Source organism: Apostichopus japonicus, chromosome 5 (genome assembly GCF_037975245.1).
Source record: "Apostichopus japonicus isolate 1M-3 chromosome 5, ASM3797524v1, whole genome shotgun sequence".
Classification (NCBI taxonomy): Eukaryota; Metazoa; Echinodermata; class Holothuroidea; order Aspidochirotida; family Stichopodidae; genus Apostichopus; species Apostichopus japonicus.
The window spans coordinates 2,914,910-2,942,433 of record NC_092565.1 but is presented as its reverse complement, the minus strand read 5'-3'; the positions used below and the strand labels follow the sequence as shown (position 1 = coordinate 2,942,433).

The 27,524-nt window shown below is 37.0% G+C and overlaps 1 protein-coding gene across 3 annotated transcripts; it reads right to left on the bottom strand.

Annotated features, from left to right (window-relative positions):
- Positions 1-605: 605 nt before the first annotated feature.
- Positions 606-25,833, bottom strand: LOC139967301 (uncharacterized). Of its 3 annotated transcripts, none has more exons than XM_071970959.1 (9): positions 25,583-25,833; positions 22,345-23,615; positions 16,737-17,018; positions 15,569-15,718; positions 10,971-11,048; positions 8,593-8,818; positions 6,459-6,645; positions 4,405-4,602; positions 606-3,793 (listed from the first exon to the last, which is right to left on the bottom strand). In XM_071970959.1, the coding sequence occupies exons 2-9, from the start codon at positions 23,552-23,554 to the stop codon at positions 3,509-3,511; spliced, it is 2,616 nt and encodes an 871-aa protein (XP_071827060.1). In that variant the 5' UTR covers positions 23,555-23,615; positions 25,583-25,833; the 3' UTR covers positions 606-3,508. The 3 variants fall into 3 exon arrangements, with proteins under 3 accessions (XP_071827060.1, XP_071827061.1, XP_071827062.1); XM_071970960.1 differs by lacking the exon at positions 15,569-15,718 and adding an exon at positions 14,629-14,706; XM_071970961.1 differs by lacking the exon at positions 15,569-15,718.
- Between the last annotated feature and the right edge of the window lie 1,691 nt (positions 25,834-27,524).

The following is a 27,524-nucleotide window of genomic DNA, read 5'->3' as shown; positions in this document are numbered from 1 at the left end:
TCCAATCATTCATGTTCTACTTCGTCTCCACCTCCCCATTTTTGCCTCCACCTACCCACCCTCGCCTTCACCTCCCCCAAATTTCCGAAGGTGTAATCCTCCTCTGTTGCCCATACTTCAGTGTTTCATAAAAGCTGTGTTATGGTTGATAGTCAAACCTAACAAGTTTCTGTAACATCTCCAGAAACAAGGTTTATAAGGTCCAACATAAATAGCCAAGGCTGAAGACTTTGACGGTAACTGGAAGGCTTACTCTCAACAGTAAATACACAAAACAAGAAAAGATGCTTTGAATGTGAACTTCCGCAGGCTGTGAAGTCTGCAATGATCTTGATTGCCTCTGTCTTTAGTTTGAATGGACTTTATGTTTGCCCTTGCAACCAATTATGGTTTTAGTTTGGCCATTTTTCAACCTACTAACTATAGAACGAAGACCCTAGGCCACTATGTGTCCTCTTTCGTCAGTAGTGGTGCTAATCACTGTGAATCCATTAATGTTACGCAGTAAAATGTGATATAGGCTTTCTATTGCAATAACTGGGAAAATGTTTGTTTCGATCGATAAACTTTGAGACAGGAGACAAGAGAAGAAAAACAAATAATGATAATATTTCAAATACTTTCATGTTTCATTAAAATATGATAAACAGTGAGATAATTTCCAATTTACCATTTTTGCACAACTACACTTGGTATACACATTAATTTGAACCTGATTCATGAAAATAGCATCTTATAAATTGTTGAATCACTGTAACTTAATTTAATGAAGAATATTCCAGGCACTTCATAGCTCTCTTTTTGACAATCACTTATTCAAACTTTGTTGATCAGTTGACACTGTGAAGAACTGCTTTTAGCAAAAAAGTGACTGTCAAAGGACTGGGTTTTTGGCTCAAAAGAAATTCCCAGATACATGAATATGTCCATAAGAGCTGATACTCCAGCTTTGAATTGCGTGTATGATTAAAAGAGTATATGATATGTTGAATTAGCATCTAGTCTTTTTAGATAACTACATCATCTCAATCTCTATTTCATTGATATCACTGGGAGAAACAGACCGTAGACTCAATTCCAATAATCTGTTAAAGCCATCTCAACTGATCTCTGTTATGCATAATTTTAACAAATAATGAATGCATCAATCAACTGACCCATTGTTGTGGGAGAAATGAAACTTTGGAGTAATGGAGATAAATTTATTTGAAATTGTGTTAAGAAGAATCAAGTTACCATGATCTCACACAAAATGGACAAACATGCCTTTATATTAGTGGCGGTTTGTGCAAAGATATAAAAAAATGTTAGGCTAGCTTTGCATAAAAGGAAAATCAATGCAAACTTGCAAAAGGACCATTAAAAGTGCAAAAGGCATTCAAATTGAGTAATATTTCAAAAATATGGAAAGTTACAACAATCTGTTTAGTCCCTGAAGTTATCTCAGTCTCTATAGAGGAAGGATACAAAATGTAAAACTCAAAACGAGGTGTAACAGTGACCATGTTTTGTTTTCCATTTCACCAAAGCGTTATTATATTCAATTAATTCCAAGATACATATTGTAACTTGCTACATAATTGATAAAGTATAAAGTCAGTTATAAAACCCTACAGAAAAATTAAAGCATTTCATGAGTTATCTAAACCGTAGTCAGACAGACTACAAACAAACATACAGACAACTAATACATCAACGCACAAATACTTGAAACTAACCAGCATATCTGAGATGAACATTTCATTGTAAAGAATGAGTGGGCTATTAAGTGTGCGCTTGTTACTAAATAAAATTCTTCAACCATTTCAACAAATATAATTTTGATTCAAATTTTCTGAAGATGTGTAACTTTAAATTTTTATAATAAATTGTCTATAGTATTCTTGCATGACACAAACTGGATTACACTGAGGAAATATAACCTTTTCATGTCAATGCGAGTGAGTCTACATAACATTACTGAGAAATTTAACAAGATATAACCACTGACTGAATGAATCTCTGATGTAACATAATATCATCCAAGGATTGGATATATATTCTAACACCACCTTCAACAAATGCAAACATTACAAGTTAAAACTCACTATGACATGTTTTTTTCTTGTTCTAAAAGCTGTGTGTCTTACTGTATGTTCAGATAGAAATGTTACATAGGAAGCTCACATATGGAATCAACTTACACAGTATAAGCCTAGTTTTAGGCGCATATTAATTAAATTAGGTCAAGGTTATGTGAAATTTGAACTAATAAGCCTCTTTTGTTTCAAGCCAACAATATGTAATATACTGAATACAAAGTAGAAGTTGAAAACATCACTGAACTAGCAATTGAATTTTAACTGTGAAAGAGTAACTTAAATTCATACAAGATACATGTTGTTCATTTTAGAAACAGCACTCACCATGCACTGATATAAATTGTATGTTTTTATTTACACCTAGAACTAATCATTTTACTGATGAAATATACATCTGACTATTAATCGTACGTTAATTGAATTCCATCATCCTTAAAAATTGTTAACAAAGAAAGGTATATAAATTGCATATTACCTGGAAGAAGGGTACCTGTTTAAATTCGGCAGTATCTGGAAGAACATTTCATGAAATATTACCCAATTTATTCTCAAACCCCAAAGAATCCAATGAATATTCACTGGCAATGAAGTTACCTGGTAAAACAAATTCTGTAGAATCCCTGTATTGTCTATGAGCCTCAATATTGGCATACGGTGGTAATGTTAGTAAACGTTGTCTACATTTGATACAAAACTATACTATAAAACTATGATGTCCAAGATATAAAATATAATACAGACAATGATTGTTACCAGGCATGGCTACCAGACGTAACACACATCTGTCTTATTTGTGCTAAAGTGAAGGTATTACCAACCCTTCCTTTTACAAACATCTTAAAGGTATTTTATAAATTCTCCTTTTTCCATACATATTAAACATCAATTATCATTACCGATCTCAGGTGGCTTGAAAGGCAAATGTGAGATCTAAAAACAAATGACCTATTGCAATGCGGGGGGGGGGGGGTGGGGGAACAGGGTAGTCAAACGGCAATGGGGCAGGGCGGAACTGGGTGGTCAAGGGGCAGTGCAATATATTATGCTTAGTTTCTATCCAAATGATTAATCTTATCACACCCAGGGAACGATTATTGATAACAGCGCCGTTGTCACATCAACAGCAGCAATGTAGTTATGCAGTTACTTCACATACTAATGCTTCATACTTCATACATACTTCACATACTAATGCTTCATACTTCATACATACTTCACATACATACATACTTCACATACTAATGTTTCATTCTTCATACATACTTCACATACTAGTACTTCATACATACTTCACATACTTGTGCAGTTACTTCACATACTTCCTGATACCCTTCGGTACAAGAAGTATCAGTGAGGATGTTCCCTCAGTTAGACTCATCCCCTATTAAGTATCATCTTCATTCCCATCTTGTTCCTCTGTGAGGAGACTATGTGGATACTATTCCTCTGTAGACACATCTCGTACTGTCCGACTCAATCAACGAGGGCCATAGATAGACCTTTATGTCCGTAGAGTTAGGATTAGACCCAGGGGATCGTCGATGGAAGTGGGGGTTGAATGATGACATGTCATAGTGGGCCTCCAGGGGTGGCTGTAGAATGGTCAACTTCCAGGCCAGAAGGACGCATCTACTGATATAGTCATCCAGAGATGGAGAAGAACTCCAGGCCGAGTAATTCCTCAAAGCATTGTTGAGTTTCATTCTGACCTCCTGTAGACAAGGGCAAAGCAAACAAAATTTAAAGAATGCAACATCAAGAAAATGCATTAGAAAGCACATAGAATTAGTATTTTGGGTTTAAAATGAATGTTGATGATTACTTTATCATCTGAGGTTCAATATAACTGAATGTTGTCATTGAACCTTATTTTGCAGGATGTTTTGCTTTCAAAATTGATTTCATGAAGGAGAAACTGTTCTTAAAATTTGCAAATATAAGAATGTTCTGCTGGGGAGATAGGCAAGGGCATACATTGTGAATGAACCATTGTTACTTTAACCTTAAACCAATCTTACGGTATAAAATAATCCACAGTGTTGAATTCAAACTTGTACACCGCCCTCCAACTTTGCAGTCATACTCCTTAAACTTCACTAAATCAACACATAAAATTACATCAAAACAATCTGCTACCCTGCCAAGTTCAGTTTAGACTTCTGCACTAGTAGGCATACATTTAGGGAGGTGTCCTTCCCAGTTTCTATCTCGTGCTCTATATTGTGTATCCCAAAAAGCCTTCCTTCTTAGGTATTATTCTGTATCAATATAACATTTTGTATGTTTCATCTTTACATAAAAACATCTTCCTAAAGGGACTCACCTGGACCATTGGCATCATGTCAAACTTATCTCCGAGATTCTGCAAGAAGACGTAGAGCTCCTTCTCTGTTTTATCGGCCGATGTAGACTTGTTCAAGTCATTCATACCGTTGCTATTCACCATGCCTGATAGGTTCAGCATGGTCCCCACACTGTGTCTAATCTTCGCTAAGGTCTCCTTGGCTGCTCGAAATGAGAGCTGTTGAAATATTAAAACACAAATGTATCGGCATTGGTCACATGATATCATCTACTATATTGTGTAATGTGATACAGCAAAATTCTGTGTATATTTACCAATGAAATCTTGATACAGTAATGATCTTCAGACATGGCTAATGTATAGCATGTATTATATGGTACAGAATATTGAATTAAATATTAGATTAAAATGATTTACAAATAACTAGCAGATTGATTAGTAAGGAAGTTTTGTTGGAGGGGTTGCTATGGAGAACAAGAAACATAGTTTGATCAAGCATTGTAAAAGTAGAATACTATTAACCAATTAAATACCTATGTAAAAGTTAGTGGGCCTGACGTTTCGATCCCAGCAGGTCTTCTTCAGAGGCCGAAGAAGATCCTGCTAGGGATCAGCCTCTGAAGAAGATCCTGCTAGGATCAAAACGTCAGACTCACTTACTTTTACTCATTCTCTCACGCAGGCTCTTTAGTGAATAAGCAGTTTGCTAACAGTTTTTGTGTTATTATTCAATGAAATACCTATGAGATATAAGTAACATGACATGCATTACTATCTATAATAAAGGATTCATTATAAGACTTAGTTTTAAGACTAAAATATGTGTCCAAACATTGGTTGGACTTGACAAGATGAGCAATACAACGGTAGTACTAGATCTTTGTGTATAATCATTTTCCTTGCAAAGACATAAAATTTCTCTTGCTGGCACCTTAGTGCTGGTACCTTATAGTATTATGTAGGTTAATTGAGTTACAAAGTAAACACAATACCCAAATAGGTAACATTTACTCATCAGAAAACAATCTTTTCAAACATGTGGTCATCCTAAAAGCCAGTCATCAAAAGATGATGAAAGACAAGATTTAAACAATCATTACCATGATTACTGGAGTTCTTTGGGTTCTATGGGTTCTATGATCCTCAATTTTTTGACTTGGATAGTGATAAATGAATGGAAACATGAGGACTCAAGTGACTTCCCAAATAATGCAAAGTTATCAAGTTTGAATCATTACAGATAATGAAGGGCTATGAATAATAAGAATTCTTATATTTTGCTTTAATTTATTCCCAACAGAAAAGCAGGGATACATAATCGCTTGACACATGGAAACTTCCCATACATATTACACATGCAAAAGTATGAACCATTTTACACATTTAACTCCCATCCAAATTGGTAGTTGTGAAAAACTTCAGCCTAGCAGTTGAACTAACTTCACGTTTTCCAAGTTAGTGAAAGCTTATATCAAATACATGTACAGAGTATTATCGGATTATGAAGGCTGTGAATGTTTTCATTTTGCAAAATCTGCCTGAAAATTTTTCAGGTATTCTTTCCAACCTTCTTTACTGTTTGCACCTCGTAATGGCCAGAAAAAAAGGGAAAAAATCCTCTTTACATAAGTAATGAATCATGGCGAATAAACAGAAACTACTAGGATATTTACAAAAATCACTTGGTGATGTCTGTAACACTGCTGTTACATGTGTTCATAATGTTAGGCTGGGTATTATGTGGTAGGCTAGCCACAGTACTGCCACTTTTCATACTTATCAAACCTTAACCCACTACAGGTAAAGTCGAGCACATATTCCAGAGCCCAAAGCTAACTTAGTGCTCAGTTGGAGTGTGTACTTGCTCTCTTGCTAAATATTTGACATTAGCACGGAAAAACTAAAACTTTTTGTCAAACAACATCGGTCTGCAAATATTGGCAGTTGATGCAACTTCCGATACTAGGCAACATACTAGGCTGACATTGATAATGCATGCTGATATTGGTGCAACACTAGTTAAATATGCCTTTTATAACTACATCTCAATCCTACACCTATCTTCAACCTACCACTACAACAGAAAAGAGAAGCTTGTCCTTCAGTTCCTCCTTGTCTTCCAGTTCTCTCAAACTCTCTGAGCTGTCGCTGAGCGAAGACCAGACCTGATGTCGCTGTGTTGTGTACAGTTTATCAAACTTCATTAAGGTATCCCGTACGCTGTCGACTTTCGATGAAGGTTTGTTGTTGGTAGGTCGACTAAGTGAGAAAAGAAAGCAAACACCCTTTAACAGCATTTGTGAATACAACCTTTAAGATTGCAAACCATACAGGCATAGCAAAAGAAAATTATGATATGCTGGCTTGCAAATAACAGGCATACATTATGCTAATTGGTTGATTTTGAAGCATAATTTCTTGTATCATGCCAAGAAAATGAATACAAATTATAATGAGTGCATAGATGCTTTATGCAAGTCTGTTTCTTTACAAAACTTGCTTTAAAGTTTATACCAGGAGAACCCAGGCCTGCTCTTCTATCCATAGCAACAAGATATGTTGTCATCAACTGGGGAAGCCAATTAGTAGTCAGTAGCACCTTATAGATGGGAGGGAATACTTTACAACATTGGTATGTGACAGTGAGTGAATCTGATGGAAAAGTAGAATGTTGTAACTTTTGCACTGAAAACAGTTAGAAATGGTGTCACACAAGAACTGACTAGAAAATGAAAGCAATAATTCATAGATATTTAATATGCAGAGAACATGTTTACACGTAAGTCAAATCTAGTGTCGTGACTAATGGCGAGAGGGTAGCACCTACAAAATAACCAATAAGAACTTAAAAGAATGTTTTCTTGCATAAAATCCTATGCTATTACAAACACTGTCCCAAACATTGATAAAATCGAAAAACAGTGCACAATCTTATTGTATTTCAGGACTCCGGACACAATGCCCAACCTGTTGAAAATCTAACAGCTTGAACAGTTGCAAGCTAAACTCAACCCAGCAACAGATAAAACATGCCTAGCATGAGTTTCTTGGCCCTTCAAAGTGCCTAGCATCAGTTTCTAGGCCCTTATAAGTGCCTAGCAGGAGTTTCTTGGCCCTTTAAAGTGCTTAACATCAGTTTCTTGGCCCTTCAAACTGCCTAGCACTAGATTATTGGCCTTTCAAAGTGCTTAGCATAAGTTTCTTGGCCCTTCAAAGTGCCTAGCACTAATTTCTTGGCCCTTCAAAGTGCCTAGCACTAGTTTCTTGGCCCTTCAAAGTGCCTAACATCAGTTTCTTTGCCCTTTAAAGTGCCTACCACTAGTTTCATTGCCCTTTAAAGTGCCTAGCATCAGTTTTTTGGCCCTTCAAAATGCCTAGCATCAGTTTTTGGCCCTTCAAAGTGCCTAGCACTAGTTTTTTGGCCCTTCAAAGTGCCTAGCATCAGTTTCTTTGCCCTTTAAAGTGCCTACCACTAGTTTCTTGGCCCTTTAAAGTGCCTAGCATGAGTACTACATGAGTACTACATCTAGTTTCCCTTCCCATTCTTGATTTTACCTTGCATCATTTAAGCTATCCCATTGACGAGTCTCTTCATAGGCAGGCACCCTATGTCATAGTGTACTATGTTTGTTCCTACAGACTTCTTGTCTTATTATTCTGTTCACAATAACTCTAACATTCACAGTCCTCCATCGCTGAGGGTTTACACAGCAAACAAAGAACCTTCCGCAACCACTTATAGCCATCTTCACATTCTCTCAGAGGTAACAAGCACCATTCTCTGAATGAGTAATCCTAGTCCTTTACATATGTACTCTGTTACTAAAGCACACACACTTGCTATATGATACCCATTCAAGTCAATTTTCAAGTTAAAAGATGTCTAAGATCTCTAAGGAGTCTTTCTTCACTTTAGGCTATTTTTAACAAAGTTCAACTTTATGTTTACCTTCATCAGCCACAAATTTCCTTGTCTCTCTTGTGAAACTGGCTTTCACAGACATAAGAAATAACTCTCATAATTAAGGAGAAGTTGTCCACTGATGGGGGCAAAAGTCTCTTATGCTGAATACCCCATTTTTTTTTGTATTTCTCTGTTTGTGAACCCAGTTTTGATGACCAGTCACCAAATAAATTTGTTTCAAATACTACAACCCCCATGAATTAAATCCCAAGCGTTCATTGTTCATCATCCTTTAAAATTACCTTCCTTCTTCCTTGAGTTTTCCAAGCTGTTCCTTTAACTCCCGTAACTCCCTCTTGGTTCTGTCCAATTCTGACTGAGTCACCTTCTGCCTCTCCTGGTATTTATCTCGGTCTGCCTCTGCTGCCTCCCGGAGCGATCTCTCTTGTGCCAGCTCGTTGGTGAGACTGGCGTTGTATTGTTCAGAGTAGCCCGAAGAAGGGCGGCTATCAGAGTAAGAGGTAGACTCTACAGTGAAATAGAATAAAAAAATAATGCTATGAGGAATGTGAGAGATTTTTCATAGTTTACAAAAGGTAGATTTTCAAATCTAAGGAACCTCACACTAAACAAGCTCATTCTATACTTACATTACAATGCAACAGTACAGTTAAATGTTGTCTCTTCAAATCAATTACATAAATAATGAGTTTAAACTACTTCATGAATTCTCGTTTGTGAAATGATATTAATGTCTTTCCAATTTTCTTTTCAATAGGTCACAAGGTCAAGGTTGAATGGGGAGGGGGTTGGTCTGGTTGAATTTCCCATATCTTTCCAAGTCAAATACCAATTTACTTTTCAATAGGTCACAAGGTCAAGGTTGAATGGGAAGGGGGTTGGTCTGGTTGAATTTCCCATATCTTTCCAAGTCAAATACCAATTTACTTTTCAATAGGTCACAAGGTCAAGGTTGAATGGGGAGGGGGTTGGTCTGGTTGAATTTCCCATATCTTTCCAAGTCGAATACCAATTTACTTTTCAATAGGTCACAAGGTCAAGGTTGGATGGGGAGGGGGTTGGTCTGGTTGAATTTCCCATATCTTTCCAAGTCAAATCCCATCCATGACCTGATGTACTTGTCCATTCATTTTCCAACTAAAACCTTCCACCACATCATTGGATTGTACATATATGTAAAATAGACGAGGTACTATAGGCCCACATACTGTCAGAACTGAAACAAAAAACTCTTTTCAAAGATTTGCCTTATTCCTCTCTTTAAAAGTTAGCTAACACTAAGAGCATGTTGGGAAGCCAAATGCATATCTAAAACAACAACTGATAAATTCCTTTTGTCACAAATTCTTTGTAAGAATGACAAATTAAGGCTATGATTTCTACCCCCTACAGTAGTTCACACCTTGGTATCTTTCTAGACAATGGTACTAGCCCTCTTCAAACAAGTGTAAGAAGGACCATTCTTTACCCAACAATCAATGCCACCCACACAAACATCCACTGACACCATGACATACAAAGATACTGCCACCTAACACTCTTATTGGCTCTGACCTAATTCTAAAGACAAAACAGACTTTGCTTACTTTTCTAGCCTAAATTTTCTGAACCAAGAAATTTTCCCATGATTATCAGATCACAGGTTGGTTTGCCAATGCAGCCCTTTATTGTTGTTGTTACTTTTTCAGCTACAGTAGTTGGCATATGTTCCTTTGGCAGACAGTTGTATACATAGCATATGAGTGTGTGTAATAACTATAAAGATACAATTGAAGAACCTTACCCACATAACTGAGTGATATATACAACTTTCATATGAAGGTCAAAATGCCATTTCCCAAACTAACTTCTACCACTAGAAGTTGCTCTTAAAAACACACAAGTCTGTCCCTTACAGCCACAGCTTATTTTATTAACCTTAGGTTCCTTCCTATGTATTACAGATGTGTTTTTTAATGGCTCCCTGTTACTAGGTATTGCCTAGCAACTACAATGTTGCACATGTAGTTCTCTGTCATAGAGACAGCATGGCAGCACACATGTTGGAAGCACACTATTCAAAGACCAGAATATGAAAGGAGTACACCGACTAAAAGAATGTTGCATAACAACTGACAGCTCAGGTGTGACATATTCACAAGAAGGGGAAGTTCAACTTGCTGGCATGACACACATAACAGTGGTAGCCACACTACAGGGACAACTACTTTTGATGTGCAGGGGGAGGGGCGGGGCTCAGGGCACTGTATACTCACCCTTGGCATTCTTAAGATGTCTGTTTAGGGTTCTGAATCTGACATAATTTCTTGAATCCTGCAGCTGGTGCTGCAATGCCCACACTGAATAAATCTATTATTATTTGAGATGTTGGTGTCATAGCTATTGTTAAAATCAGCTGATAGATGTTAATGATATGACATGAACCACATTAGCTGGTCATATCAAAGCTATTTCAAATTAGCTTTCAAATACAAAATATACTATAAGAATAATATAAGCATAATAGACAGACTGCCTATGCTATGGATGAAGAGTATTAGATGGGCTGTCTATTCTATGGACGGAGAAAATAAATATAACACAAGAAAACAATCAAATGTAACACCTAAGAAGAAGAACACTGGCACCAAAGGGCACAATTACTACAAAGGTCTCTCACCTCTAAGACTGTATCTACTCTCTGCTCTGCCCCAGGTGGAGTCTTCTGGGCTGACATTACTGGATGCAGTTGTAGGTCCTTTGAAAGTAATTGGGACAGGGTTATCATAAATAATATCATAGAGGCACACTGTTAATATGTTATTATCAATTTAATATGATATCATAAAGGGAGATATGAATATGATTTTAATGTATGCTTCACCAAATTTCCATCCAAACAAAGCAACAGTAATACCTCAATAACTTTTATACATATTTGAAACCATTTCTAAATACAATTCCCAAAACACAGGGTGGTTTCATTTGCATTTATGAGAAAGTAATATATAGCAGATGCAATGGCATCTTTTAAAATAATCCAGCAATTTCCAACTACATCTTTCTACAGCAACTATGAAGCATTTAAACTATGTAAGCATTCTGCATTATATCAGATTTCTATTATACTTGAGTTAATACAGGGATCAATCAAAAGTTTCTATTTTCCCTGCAGTTTAGAAGAGCATATGGTAATGATAACCTGGAGCTTAATGAAATATAAAAATCAGTTGACAGTTGTGAAGCATTGGCAGGCAAAGAAGCGATGAAAGTGTTAAACAGCTATTACTGGTTTACAGAAAACTTCAATCTATTGTTTACCCAAGGCAGGGAGCTATTGAAGCTTTCATACTTAGTTAGCAACTTTCAGGGTTCAATTATTAGATGGTATTAGAAAGCCTTGAGTTCCTCTTTAATACTTAGACGAGAAGGTCCTGTAAAACTGTGATACGGGTTAAGCGACAAATATGAAAGCCAAGCAAATAATAAACGGATGGGTCCATTTTGTAAGAGCTGTTTTTAGGAAGGTGTAACTCCTTAAGAATGTAGGATGATTAGCAATGAGGTACAAATATGTTGAATGGCATAAATTTAAAATTGTGCCGGTGATATTTTGAACATCGATAAGAATTAAGATGGTAATGCTTAGTTTTACTGTGTGCATTTCCTTCCATTTGAAAGAGAAAAAACAGACTAGAATCAAGTAATATGTCCAGACTTTATAAAAAGGTAACCTGTGTCATTCAAAGCAGTTTTTTGTGTTGCTAATGATACCTCATGCAATTATTTTTTGAAACTAAACTTTCATGAATTACAATCATAAAGTACATTCGCTTGAATATTTTGATAAATATATAATGAAGATAAAATCAATGTTAATATTACACATGCAATATGTTTATATACTATGTGTAGTATGTGCATGTCACAATGTCAGTATTGATGTCAGAAGGCAGTGAACTATCTACCATGTATGATTAGACAAAGATTTATAACATTGTATCCATATATCATTAAATAATTGTTGTATTCATATCATGATGCAATGATGTCATATATTAGCATATGAAAGTTAGGATATGGTTATTGTTCTAGACGTCTCCTTTCTGCCAACAGTTACCACCATTTAAATTTATAATGCAATGCCTCCTAAACCAACATATCATAAATTCTTCAGGGGCCCAGGTTTCCACAAGCTTAATAATAACTTTGGAAATGAAACAAACAAAGTCATTAAAATATTTGAGATTGCTTTGCCTAATCACAAGTAGATAATTCTCAACTAATGATGACTTTGTTGGTGCTGAATTTTTTTTTTCTTCCAAGTTACAGTCTTGTTAGTTAATAAAGTATTCTGAATTAATGAAAAAACAACCTTCCCAGGCTTTCCATTCTATTAACAACAAAACTTTGAACTGTAAGTTGGAAGCTATATCGCACCATTTTCTGCTTTTAATTAATTAACTCTTGGTTTAGCTTTCTACTGAAATGGGGAAAACATTTTTGGATGGTTACATTATCATTCAAGGCTCAGCAGAATGTCTTGAAAGAATTGCACAATATTTCAATTTTCAAAACAGCTGTTACACCAACCAATAAAGTTGCAAATTTCCTAAACGATGAACCTGTTTTACGTTTTTCCCTAAATTTCAACATGACTACGTTTTCAGCTTAAAGAGTTTAACAGTACACTGGAGCAACTCAGCTTGAGTAACATCTAAACCCCCCTATTTGAGTACTCAATATTAACCAAGGGTTATCCCTGGGGTTTATTCATCTCTCAACAATAGAATCTGACTTTTCTTCCTAACTCTGTGATGATTCATCCTCCCTCTGATCAGGCGTTAAAGTTGATTCCATTTAAGCTCTTTAAATCTCCTAATCTCTGTTTATTTCCTCCTGTCTGTCCCTTTTCAGACCATCCTTCCTATATACACACTTGATGTCACATACAGTAAGTACCATATACAGCTCTGTAACACATACCACTGTATTGCAAACCACTGGACTACTTACTCTGTATTTATCATTTGTGGCTACATGATATATAACAAGATAAAATAAGTTGAGTTTGCCCAAATCTCAATGTAGTTTGCCTTCAGTGAGTGTATTTTACCCACCTATGGTAATATCATGCTGTGAAGACGTTACTGATCTCGGTGTGATATATCTTGAGTCGAGCTAAAAAATTCTAAGATAGATAATGACCATCTTTTATATGTGCCCTCCAAAGGATAATTAGGGTCAATAAACCAAGGTCAGATTCCTGTTTAAAAAGCAAGGGAATCTGTAATATTTATGTTGTTTACAAGTACACACTAAACTGCACCAGTACTGAGAAGTGTAAATCAATGGTTGATAACGTTGTGAAATAGTGAATATGCCAGCCATCCTAAATTATGGGATCTCAAATGAATCCAACCAATGAGAATGTAATTTACCTCCCCACCCCCCCCCCCCACCCCCGTACCACCCACTCCAACACACTTTTTATATAGTATTTGTTCAGTTCACACTGTTTTACCTGGAATCTGATGTTTATATCATATCTATTAGTTCTAGTTGCTAACTGTTAGTTTTACCATACCACCAACATATTCTATAATAATGACGAAGTGATCCTTAACCAAGGAACACCTGCAAGTAATTACTGTGATATGTAGCCATGGTTAAAATGGTTGAATACCCTTGGGGTGATCTATATGAGGTCATACAAGGACACAGGTAACCAGCAATAAATGAAATACAACACTGTTAATAAAACTCACCCACTCAAATGAAAAACCAAATATACCACTGTATACTGAAACCAAAACCATGAAACCTAACCTTATCTCTAACGAACTATCTGAGAAAACATGTTAGGCCTGTTTTTTTTCTCCATATTTTGCCCAGGAATTTTCTCTTTTCCTGGTAGGAACAATGAGTAAGCCAGTTTTCCAAGTAGGAAATAGTGAAAGTAAACTGATATTGTATAATTTATAATTACTAAATTGAAACTATTTATTTCACCACAGAAGTAGATAGGGCAGTAGGTAAATTGGAGCATGGATTTCCACCATTATAATTCCTCTCCACTCAACTTTGTAGCAGCCACTATTCTATCATCAAATACAATCTTCCTAGTCTATGTTAGGATTCATGAAAGAACTTTCATTAACAAAGTTATATCCATGCAATTTAAAATGTACACATGTATAGTTAGACTACTGTACTGTACATGCAGAAATGAGGCCTAGGCTGTATTAAGTCATGTTACTATGGGAACATGGTTTGTTAGATATATATGAAAAGTGAGGGATAAATGTGAAGAATTCAAAGAAAGCAAAGCTAATTACTCTCTGAAGAAGGTTGCTTCTCATTCACATGAGTAGAATGCCTCCTGAGAATGGCTATGCACAGAGAACTGCCGTAACCTACAGGCAAGGAATTAAGCAGAAAATAGACAAACAAACATTTAGCAGATAAACTAGAAAGGAAGAAATTTAGAAGAAAATAGGCAAAGGTAAGTTGAGAGATCTGTACAGAAATGAAAGTGCAGAAGAACAATGCTATTACTAAAGAAAGATGTTAGAGGGAAGTGTTGGGACATCTTTGAGATTCATCAAATAAAGTGATCAAATTTAAGCCTTGACATGACTGTTCTTCACAAAGAATGTGTTGGAAATTAACCACAATTCATTCTTACAGTGATAGACCTTTATACAAGGAAATGATGCCATCTTCCTTTTGTTTTGACAGTATTTGTAAGAGTGAATATGTAGATATTAACTTCCCAATCTTTCTGACTCCTAAATTTCAAAGTAGGGTGGGGAGGGGGGGGTGGGTGGAACATGCTAGGAAGATTCACTGTAGTCAAGAGTTGTTAGTTAGAGATGCTAATTTTTGAGACATCTCTCTTTCAATCCTTAGATTTTACAGTTCTTGAAGTTCTCTCAAAGATTTCATGGGAGACACAGATTGTCACATGCAGCCTGATGGAAACACAGAGAAGAAGAGTTACTTTTGCACTGGTCATCTATTAGTGTAGTTTAACAACGAAAGGCCAAAAATGTCAACCTTTCTAGACACTTTCTTTCTAGACATTAAAAGCAGTGGACTAAGTTTTATGACCATAGAGCATGAAAGATGGAAGGATGGAGGTTAAAATAAAAGCAGCAATGATGATTTGACAGGTGTGCATACAGTAGCTCAGGGTGGATTCTACAATGAAGCATGCCTGGCTCCGAAGGCATCTACAAAGCACGAGTAAGTTGATGGCTTGACTGAAAATCTCACTTTGAGAGATGACGGAAAGAGAAACATCTCCTCCCAGTAAATGACGTCTCAGCTGTGGAGAGACGGATCCATCCCTGGTGCTGGCAAAGCTTCTGACGCTAGCCCGAGCAGGGCTGATGCCGCGGCGCTCCAGTTGCCTCCTGCCGACGGCTGAGGTATTAGGTGATGAAAACAATGTAATATTACCACTGTCACTGTCATTAACAAACATCTCTCACTAAACAGGGCATCAATGGCTACCTTTGTCTTATGCAATGTCACATTAAACCCAAGCACCAGATACACCAAAGCAACATGTAGTGGTTTCACATTCAAAAACGAATTATTTTTTGTTCGGGAGGCCACAGAGAGACAACACAGGAGGTAAAGTCTTTAGGCCTTAAATATCTCACATGTGAAAGATTGCAACAGATGTTACCTATTATATCAGTGACATGGTAAACTTGTTTCCTATTCACAGTCTTCTTCCAGTTAATGTTTTACGTCATGAAATCAAACAATTAATATGCTTCTTCTGTGGATAACACCATTCATCATACATGGTAGTTCCACTGCAAATTATAAAACAAGTCTTAACCCACTGCATATATTATATTAAGCTAATGTTCTGTACTCCTCCACTCATTTGTAAATTTCCCCCTAGCAACCCAATCTCCCCCCCCCCCTCCCTCCCTCTCACATCCCTCTCAAACCAAGAAAAAGAGTTATGGATGATTCCCCCCCCCCCCAAAGAAAATACTAGATCTAAAACATGTACTGCTCCAGAGGTCTTTATGGAAGTTTGGTATCTTCTTTCTAATCATATACAACCTATTGCGGCATTGCCATTGTTTGAGGACAATTATTATTAGATGTATGCAAATAACATTTGTGACTACCTGCACAAATCCAATATTAACCATCCCCAAACTAGTAAGAAGTTCTTTGGTTTTCATCACCATAGTTACACTACCACTACAGTCTGCTTTCCATTTACCCAGTACTTCCTCCCTTGCAACATTACACAAGCAATGTATGCAGACAACTTCTAAATTCCTCTTGTAACAACATATGGAGGAAAGGTATTCAAATCAATATCAGAGAAACAGCTGAAGTAACAGATGATCTTGGGAATGCATGCAAAGACGATTTATTTATATATATCTATGTGACTGTTTCCTCACATTACCTGGTGACGAAGATGACACGGTGCTGATTCGTTTCATCATGACCTGAAACTCGGGGTTACTTTCCACTTCCTTCTGTTCCGGTCGTGATATTAATAACACTCCTCTGTCTGCAGAGAGAGATCTTAGCCGATCGGCACGGGACTGCTTCTTGCCCTTCCTCCTTGACCTCCATCTGTCTGCAGACCTGCTTCGACCTCGTAGAGGGGAGGTGATGTGAAGCGGAGGAGGGATGGGGATGGGGTCGGTAGGAACATCGACGGGCACTTCCTTATATCGAGTACCTTTAATGGAAATCATGCAGGGAAAAAATTGGAAATATGAAACGATGTACTAAATTCGGGTTACTGAGTGTCACTGAACTTTCCAGTTTCCTCTTACCTTATTTGTCACACTCCTGGAATTGTCTTTACTACACTACACATTCAATTATTTACTTTAAACATGGATATACTATTTCTGAGATCAAACATCTTCTAAACTTCTTTCTGCAACAAATCAATTTATTCAACTAAAGTAAGCTGAAGCAACTCCATCTCTGAGATTTTCTACTTTATAAGATGACACATTATACATGGATTATAGATCTGTTCAAAAATCATGCAAGTAGATTTGTTTCAATGTCTTATTAGTCAAAAAATATGAAGCAAGACCAGTGTTTTTAACTGTCTGCAACCTATTTCACACTAACGCTTACAACCTGATACTTTAATGTGTATCATGTAAAAGTTAACCAAGTAAGTACCATACATGACATCTATATTTTATTTCATATTGCAGTAAAAGACTGTCATTCTGTGTTATTTTATAGCCTTCAGGCTCCAGAGACCCCACAGGCTACAGTAGTGCTACAATCAATAGTGTACAGGGAAATGACAGTTTAATTCCTAGGCTACTGGCCTTCCTTTCTTTAAACTCAGCCACCACTGCCAATATACTATCATTCCTCTCATACTACCATGTGTTTAACACAAAGTTGAAGGTTCTCCAAAATCCAAACAGTTAAAGTTACTGAGTATGAATGCAATGACCACTTCAACTGAGCAACAAACAAATACTCTGTTTTGACTTTTAAAATGACAACAACATTCCTTTGCATGGGAAATTATTGATTTTTTTGAGCTATGATAATTTTATCAGCCTGGCTAATCTTTAACAGACCTTTATACCATATTTCCTAAAACCTTGAAGCTGGATGAATGCACTGTATTCAACACAGAGAAGGCAACACTGCCATGTAGTGATTACAAAAAGCCTCAACCAAAGCTACCATTATCCCTTTCAAAGAACAAAGCTTTTTATCTATGGGGGAAGTCGACAGCTCTTTCATTTTGATTAGGATATAGAACAAGCCTTGACTTTAGACGAAGAAAGTCAGTTTATTCAAACTCTGGGGGTGATGCCTGCTTTGCTGGTAGCCCAATAACTGGTTTTGCCTTTGTTCTGAAGGCCAATGAGGCACATAACAAGGACTCTCAAAAGACAGAATACTGCACTTGTAAATGAAGTGATATGGAAGAACCAGAACACCACAGTTATTTCCTTGCCCAATTTTACACAGTGGATCAACATACCAAAAGTGAATTGTACCAAGTTTTACTTTTGGAACTAATGTGATTACAACAGTTTCACAAACTAACGTCTTTGTTGGCTTTCAATTGACAATGACCTGACCTATAGATGAAATGAAATGACATATAACCTCCACCAATTTATTAAGGAATTCTTGTACTACTCAAGAGGGGTACTGTACATACAAAGTATGAACTTCATGAAAGCTACACTTAGTGAGTTATGTTTACTAGCTTTTCTGACATTGACCTGACCTATGTTGACATGAATTGACCTTTAACCTCCACCAATTTACATAAAATTCTTGTACTAACCCAGAGGGATCTATATATACAAAGTATAAACTTCATTCAAGCTACACTTTGTGAGTTGTCAAGTTTACTGACTTCCTTGTGTTTTTTGAGTTATCAAACAGACACATACTGTATAGCTCTACACATACATACAGTAGCAATGTTGTGTAGAATCCCCTTGCCTTTGGGCAAAGAATAAAAAAGCAATATTAAACGTAGTGTTCCTAATTGGAAAAATTGTTCATAGGAGAGAGCTATGTGAAAGGTATTCTCCATACTAAATTCTGTCTTATCTCAGACCATAACTTAGTTAAAATATGATTCTGTTTGACAGCTCGTAACATTTTTTAGCAGATGATATTTTAAGGGCCAACATCTGTATAGATATTGATAAACTAATCTACAATAGTCTTTGTATGGAGTCAAACAAGACTCAATTTCGCAGAGTTTGAAAGATTAGCCTTACAGTTAGTTTATTAAATCATGCCATATGGTAAAATATATACAGCATATTACAGTACAGCTCATAACTGTGTATATATGTGTACTGGATCCCACAGTGAAAGTACCCTACATGTGCCTAATTACAGTATAATTATACTGTAGATCCGAAATTCAATCACACCATTGGGCCTAGCTTCATAAAAGAGTTCACAAATCAAACCTTTAACTTCATGGTAATATTCTTCATACCATATAAAACAAAAACAAGCATTTCCATTACCTAGGCCACTATTACGTCCTTTTCTTTATAATTTTTTATTTTGTTTGAACACTGTAAATCTGTCTTGTAAATCCTTATCTGGTATATAAAATAAGAGGTCATGATTATTGCAATAAGTTTATACCAAGATTAAGTGATGTTATCACAAGACTGTTGCTCATTAGAGCTGAAGGAATTTTTCACATTCCTTAGCTTAAAATTGGCAAATATCTGCATAATCTGCCAAACTCTGCAAAATAGGGTGTAAATCGCCACAAAAGGTTGAAAGTACTTTTACGTGTATCTACTGCAATGGTTATATCTTCCACATTGCTTACAGACATGAATATATTTATTTCAATGATTTGTAGCTTCATTATAAAAGTGTTCCAAAGATGCAGCAGAAATAGGGGTAACATGTTCATTTTTGGCCAGCTTAATATTTGTTTAGCACTTCAGCAGTCAGTCAGAGGAATTGACTGTTTCGCTTTTGACCTAGCAGGACAGACTGTTCCCAGTGCAGGAAACCTTATCAGAAGTTGTCTGTATACACTGTATAAACAATCCCACTCCCAAACCTGCAATAGTTTAATAAGGCTTCAAGAGCACTTGAGGTGGCTAACTAAGGGTATGTAGCTTATAAAGTGAGTCATACTGAATAAAATTAACCTTCTACAAAAGATTTGAGCTTGAAGAGAACCAAACAGCAACCAATAACAGTATACAGGCTATAAAATGATTGAACAGTCAAAATCCATGATGGAATTAACGTCTTTAATGTATTAATTTGTTATAAATTGACCCTACAAAATTAAAACAAATTTTAAATTCGATACTGTACCTGTGCATCATTGCCTGACATGTTTTCCTTGTTCACAGATATTTGGATACCACCAAAATGAAACTAAGAGATCTTTGTGGTTACAACCATTTGGTTGTTCCTGGTTAGTGCATTACTGTTCCAACAGTTTATTTCAATTCACAGAATGTTTTTGTGTCTCTCAAGTACTTGTGTTTCTAAGTGTTTCCTTTTGCAAACCCTTAATGTACGTTATTCCATCCATTCTGGTGCATGTTCGGTGGACCATGGAGGTCTGTTTTACCTCCATGGGTGGACTAATTTGGTAATTTAGCAGATTATATGTTTAGGTACCTTACACAGTTAGCTTTCCTCCAACGATTGAATAAGGTTCTGTACTACCAAGCTTCTTTGTCTTTGTGTGTATATGGGTGCTTTCACTCTAGATCCGGATCAGATCTGGATCAACGTCAGGATCTGATCCTGACTTCGTGATCAAGGCTGTAGTGTAAACGCAGTTCAGATCCGGATCTGATCCTCAGTTTTTGATGCTGGCAGAGACCAGTATCTGATCCGGACGTCAAGATCAATTTTGCAACATTTGTAGACACTCCCGCATCAACAGTGACCAGAGATATCCGGTGACCTCATTACGTCACATGCATTCTCGCGTGATATTCCAGTCCTGTATCATGCATGCATGTGCTAATTCCTACGTAGACTGAGAGCATGTGGGCCATACATAGTGTAGTATTGTCGGCCTAAGGCTGTACACCATGACAACAAAAGTTTGGAGTATACCTCCTACGCGATACAGGCCTGCACATGACACATTTCCAATCCGATTTTTTACCAACATCGGGTTAATAGCTGGGGAGGATCAGAGTACGACTCAAGTATAAATGCATCCAGATCAATGCATAACTAAGATTACCCCATGGAGAGATGATCCTCTGATAACATTAATCAGTGGATCTGATCGGGATCTAGTGTAAAAGCACCCTTAATGTTAAATGCTAGACTAATTGTAACTTTATAGTTGATAGCATCCTATGTACCTGTGGTTAATATTTACTTGCTATAAATCACACATTTTGCTGTAAGCAAAAAAATGATTTAATTTTCATCTTGCTTGCATTGTAATATGTAGGTCTAACCTGTCGTAATTTCATTTGTACTGTTAATGTTGCTTATTAATTGAAGTGCTGTTTCCAGGGGGGTAAGCAAAGTTTGGGTTTTACAACTAGTTAACCAACCACAAAAAAATCACTGGTCTGTTAAACAGTTTGCAATTAATAGCTTAACCGGTTAACACCTAACTTTAAACTAGTAAATCTTTCATAAACAAGAGTCTGTTTTAACCACTCGGGTGGGGGGGGGGAGGGGAAGGGTACGTCTTGTTGAAAACTTGACAACATGACAACTCATCAAGTCAGTGAGGGAGTTTATGGGAAGTTCTGTGTACACAATATAGGGAGAAATGCAACAGCCCTACTGTAGCATTAGTAACCATCGAGTGATGGACTGGAATCTATTCACATATTTGAACCTCCAAAGTTAAAATACTGTAGGTGTGACTGTGAGATCAGTACATGCTCTTGTGGCATTTAGCACAGAGCTCAAGTATTGCGGGCAAGTTAATATCAGAAGTTACGCGATTTCTTCTAGATCCCTGGTATTCTTGGTGACCCCACTTTTCACCTTCATCATCTTTTTAGGACCCTCCAGTGGCAGCTGTTGTGGCCCTGGAGGAGGGGTCTAGAGGGAGTAGGTACCCCTTTACATTGAGAAAGTTTTCTATGATTCATTGGTCTTATAGTAGTTGCAAGATGTTCTACTATCTTGCAATTACAGTAATTAAGTAATTTATCACACATGATCAAGATTTTCTCCCACCAATATCAGAAATCTCCTTTTTTTCTGCAATTTTTTCATGACCCCAAAAAGGGTCGCGAGCCCTACTCTGAATAACAGGGTTCTATAAGTAAGATCATTTCAAGTCCAACTCAAATACTTGTGCAAATCAAATTTTTATATCAAAAATGTATGAAGACAACTTTGAGCTATCAAATGACCTACATAATGCTATCAATAAGTTATATATGCACTTGTATGATATTTTCTTAAATAGATCTGTATTCATGCATTTCAAATTCCTGAACAGCCCAATTATGATAGACTTATGTACATGAGAATGAACATATGTGAAATACACTGTTCAAAGAGAAACTGAATTACGTTACCATTTGAAGATGAATCTTCTTGAGTTTCTGAATCACCGAGACCAGATGTATCTCCATCTCCATCATGCCCGGCCACGTGGAAGACATCATCCAGATCAAGGACGGCTGAGTCTCGCTCTGCTGCCACCACTTTACGATGCACCACAAGATGCTCAGGATATTCTTCTTTCAACAGAGATTGTAAAATATCCAAGACCGATTTGAGACTCTTGAGATACTGAGAGACGATCGGAGCTACTTTCGCGTCAGGAGAAATGGTCGGTATTTCTCTCCTCAGACGTCCAAATGCCAGAAGGGCATGTTTGTCATATTCCACACGTTGCTTTAAGTTACTTATCAAGTAAGGCAGATGAGGGTTGAGACTGCTCTCGATGGTGTTAAGAATGGTCTTGTTTTTGAATAATCGCTCCTGAATAGCATCCTGGGTAAACCGCATCAGCATCTGATGATTGTTGAAGGACGAGCGTTTATTGACTAAAACCGTTAGTGTGATCGGTTTGTTATGTGCAAGGCTTAGTTGATCCAGCTTCTGAATGGCCGTTTTGTAAGACACTATAGTTCTGTCCAGCTCCTGTTTCAAGGCATCGTGCATATTTAGTACTGATTCTCCGAGCTTCACCATGCCGTGCTCACCGATCCCTTCCATCGCAGATTCCATCAGGTCGACCCGACCCTGTAAGACTTTCACAATTTCAGGATCCACAAATAAGACTATCCTTAATATGTTTGTAACAGATTTATAAATTTCGGATTCTTTGCGACCGGATTTTCCACCTGAAGTATCCGTCGTCGAAAGGTATTTCACTATCTGGAAGACCATTCCCTCCACACCCATTTTCTCACGAGGAAAATTGTCCATTTTAAGCAGGAATAATTTGGAGTAAATACTTTCCAATAAGATCAAGGACGATGGTATTTTTAAAATGAGTGATGCTATCGGCATATCTGTAATAATAGCACTCAGTGTGTCTTGTCCCATTTGGTTGATGACTTGTGAGGCATCCTGATATTTTTGTTTCTCGATGAGTAGCAGAACCTTTCTCAAAGCAAAAGCTGGTGACATATCCATTAAATCTCCCAATGGACTTGGCTCATCCTTAGCAAAGCTCTGAACCCATTTCTTATCCTTCCAATTATTGGGGAGCGCTTCGGCACCCCGACCTTTTGAACGGCCTCTTCGCCCCTTCGGTGCACCGTTATCATAACTCATTGTGATCAATTACTTTCAAATTCAACCACAAAACTTCAAATTATTTAAACATCAGGAAAACCTGAAAGCAAATAAGACAGTAAATTAGTTGTTACAATTCATGTCCTTTCTTCACACATTTCTAGATAGCCGAATACTGTAGTGGACAAAGTTTAGTGTTTCAAAAATCGCTGTAAACTTTCTGCACTTGGTAGAATGCAGGTCTATGTCTGCAGTTTACTTTGCGTATGGGGAAAAGGTAAAATTCTTAAGAAAAAAAGGCTCTGCGATATTAAATGCTTCTGTGACTAGGAAGACATCTAGTAATACCAGATCACTTTTAATAATAATAATAATAATAAATGAGACTTATATAGCGCCAAATCAGTAAACAAAAGTTACTGCTCAAAGCGCTTTACAAAGAAAGTAAATTAATTTACAAAAGAACAAGTGAAAAAATGGGTCTTAAGTAGACTTTTGAAAGTTGAAAGTTTTAAGTGTCAAATTAAAACATTTCAAGCTTACTGCAGCAATAAATTCAGAAAAATTTGGAGCCCAATCACAACACTGGTTACTGTAGCCTAGCTATCTGTCATTTAAGTTCCATCTTACTTATTTCGAGTGTTGCTAAAACGAATGACAATTGCGTTACACATAACGAATGACAATATGTTGTACACACTAAAAAATTACTTTGACTAAAACGAATGACAGAGAATGACAGCACAGACATTTGCTTCAACCCGATATCACAGTTCAGACTTCGTGGGTATATTAAAGCCACGCAAACCGAGTGGACGCGAAGTGCGTGGCTTACAGATCTAGTTAAGTAGGGACAAGATACAAACGCACCTTATAGTAAGCTAAATTGTAAGTCTGATTTAAAAAAGTAACTTTAACATCATTTTTCCGATATTAATTGTAAGAAACTAACAATACTATAATCTTGAAATGGCTACAAATTTCAGGAAGAGCCCTTATATTGGACATTTCTATGAACATTTTTTTTTTTTTTTTGGGGGGGGGGGTGCAAAAGGGACTGGAAAAGGAGAAAATTTGCACCAGTTATGGAGCTAGTCTGTAACAGTGGCGTAGGGAAGCGAGGCGGGGGTGCCCCCCTGGCGGAAATTTTCCCCAAAAAATTGGAAAATCAGGGTTAAAATCGCAAAAATCTGATTTGACATTTTGCGACTGTGACCGGTGTTTTCGCCTTTTCGGAAATTCTTGAACAAGATGTTTGACTTGCCCTGTGGGATTTTACCCCATGAACTAAGGGGAATTGAAAAAATTTGTTGCTGTAAAAAAATTATTGTTTTCGTTTTTATTACCCCCCCCGGGCAAGGGGGCGGTCGCCCCCCTGGCAGAAATTTTCCCCCAAAATCCGACCTAAATTAAAATCGAAGCGAAATTGTAAGTCTGATATCATTCTATCTCCACTCACCAACGTCCTTCGTTGTCATTCGTTGTCATTCGCTGTCATTCGCGAATGATAATGAACCCTGTACAAAGTCAATTGTCATTTGGTCATTCGCTGTCATTCGTTTAAATTTGTCCCCTTATTTCTTATTTACTAGCAAGAGTAAAATTTATTCATGAAGAAAGCAAAGAAAAGATGTTGATTTTTATAACCAACTGCAGAAATAATTCCAAATGTCATTGAGTTTATTTAAGTTGTAAAATTCAAAACTTTGTAGTCAGCCTAGTATTAGTATATTACTACTATGACTATGAGTGACTAAAGTCATCTACCTCACTGGAAAATAGTAACTATGCTGGTACTAAGGGCCTAGTCTATAATGTGAGCCATAGCTGCACTGAAGTCATGTCTTTCTTAAGCCCTACGATAGTGCTCTTGAATTGGGAGCTGTCATCTTCTTACTCCCGCTAAGGTTTGTAAATTAAACATTACTTTCAGTAGGGCAGTAGATAGTACTAGTAGCCATGCTAGAAACAACAGTAACGTTATCTTTATACTACTAGTACTAGAGTATACCGTAGGCCTAAATAAGAAGCCAGCCCAAGCCCAATTTAACCAAAACGATAGCTTACCTCTCCAAAATCAGGGATTGATACAGTAGTAGCCATTTATATCCACACCTCAGTTGTGTTTATGGACTTGTCATATTAATGTCCAGCTGAAAAGTAACTGCTAAGTACTAGGCTGAGGTTGCTAGACTACTATCCCGGCCCGTATTACTCATTATGACTCTTCTATTAGTTGCCCACACATTGCTCCGGAGTGCTATATAAGCACACTGAATTGAAACCCATAACACAAAGCAGTTGTCTTGTTCACTGGATATAATGTCAATGTTTATGCTTGGTGTCATGCTCATAATTTTGATCTCATTCCAGTGTATTGCACCGGGGGTGTGAGATGCCTTTCTGTAAGTTCATGACAATTTGTGTACAACCGGTTGCATAAGGGGACAGTGGGGGAAGGGGAATGGGTAAGAAGAGTGTAAAGCAATAACTTGTCTTTTGAAGGTGGTGCGAGGGTAGTGGTGATGAAACGGTAATGTGTTTATTGATATACACACACCCGTGTGACATGATGTGTGTATCAATGTGTGTACACAAAATGTACATGGTGGGGTTAATTCGAAGAACATTTGTTCAATGAAGGTCGACTGTGAACCTTGGCCGAATTAGGGTAAAACACGGTGCCATTGCCTTCCTTTAACCGCCCACCCAATGGACTTCCAATCTGATACATTTTTGCCTAGGTATGGATTGTTCAGCCTCTAGTGAGTGATGACGTCGTATGGGGAAAGGTCGAGGGCATTAAAAATATAGGGGCATTACCACGAAAGCATAGACAAACCTATGCATAGTTCGGTATGCATAATAAAATTACCGAAATTATCATTCCCGGGTAAGAAATCAGATTTTGAATGTTTGTATCGTATTAATTAATAATAATTAATAATTTATTTTATAAAACGTAAAATCCACAAACGTGCTCTAAAACGCTATGTAACAGTAAAAAAATTCAGTCACATAATATGTAGTAAAACTGCAGAATAAAATACAATATAGATAAGTATGAAGAATAAAAAGCATGTACGTTTGAGTGTGTTGGAGTATTGCACATGAATAGAGTTGTATACACAGTTTATATATTGCAGTAATGCTGTCTAAAAAGGTAGGTTTTCAGCTTTGACTTGAATGTTGTTAGACTAGAAACAGTTCTGAGTTCAGCTGGCAGCTCATTCCAGAGGCGTGACCCAGCATAAGACTCATGAGGTCAAACGCTTTTAATTCCTCCTAATCTGTAAACCTTATATGCACTGTCAAAGTAGGTGCCTGGGAATAAGTCTGGGCATGATGGAACCGGATGTGCCTCGGTGAGTGATCATTAGATCATACCATCAACAGTCAAACAGTAACCAAATAGTGGGATTACTTATGATTTCTTTCTAACGAAAATAAAATAAGATAGCAACATATGGGAAACGCGGTGAAAAGGTATATGACAATTTGGGGGCAGGGGGCAGTGTTTAATAGAGTATATTTTTACTGTGTAGTGTAAAACGAACCAAAAAACTAATTTAACTCTTGAGAAATCACTATTTGTCTGAGAAAGGGCTGTATCTCTGCTACATTTGACATGACTCATGTATAGAGGAACATGTACAGGGATCTTCCCCAACAGAAGACAAAGAGATTACACAGCGCACATTATACATCGCGTGCACATTTAACAGCGCACATTACCGAATTAGTTGCTGTTGGTTGACATTGCATGTTGCGTGACTATCGAAAAAATAACGAAATAGCTTACACCAGATATTCTACACATATTTGACTAATTATTCTGTGTTTAGAAATAAAGAATGTGTTTCCGGTAGAAGTACGGTTGCTGATTAGATGATTTTTACCAGAACCAGAACAGAAGTCTAGACCCGTGCAACATGAGAGGACTAAGTTCAGTACGCGTCATTTGGCATCTCGTAAATAGAGGACGCGCGTTCTATTTGTCAGATTTGCC

Bases quoted from the DNA above. Each gene is read 5' to 3' on its own strand.
- LOC139967301 (XM_071970959.1), bottom strand. From the start codon at position 23,554: ATGAGTTATGATAACGGTGCACCGAAGGGGCGAAGAGGCCGTTCAAAA. The intron at 11,049-15,568 runs GTGAGATTTTCA...TTACTTTCAAAG, and splicing joins TCTTTCCGTCATCTCTCAAA to GACCTACAACTGCATCCAGT. The intron at 3,794-4,404 runs GTGAGTCCCTTT...CCTTGTCTACAG, and splicing joins ACATGATGCCAATGGTCCAG to GAGGTCAGAATGAAACTCAA.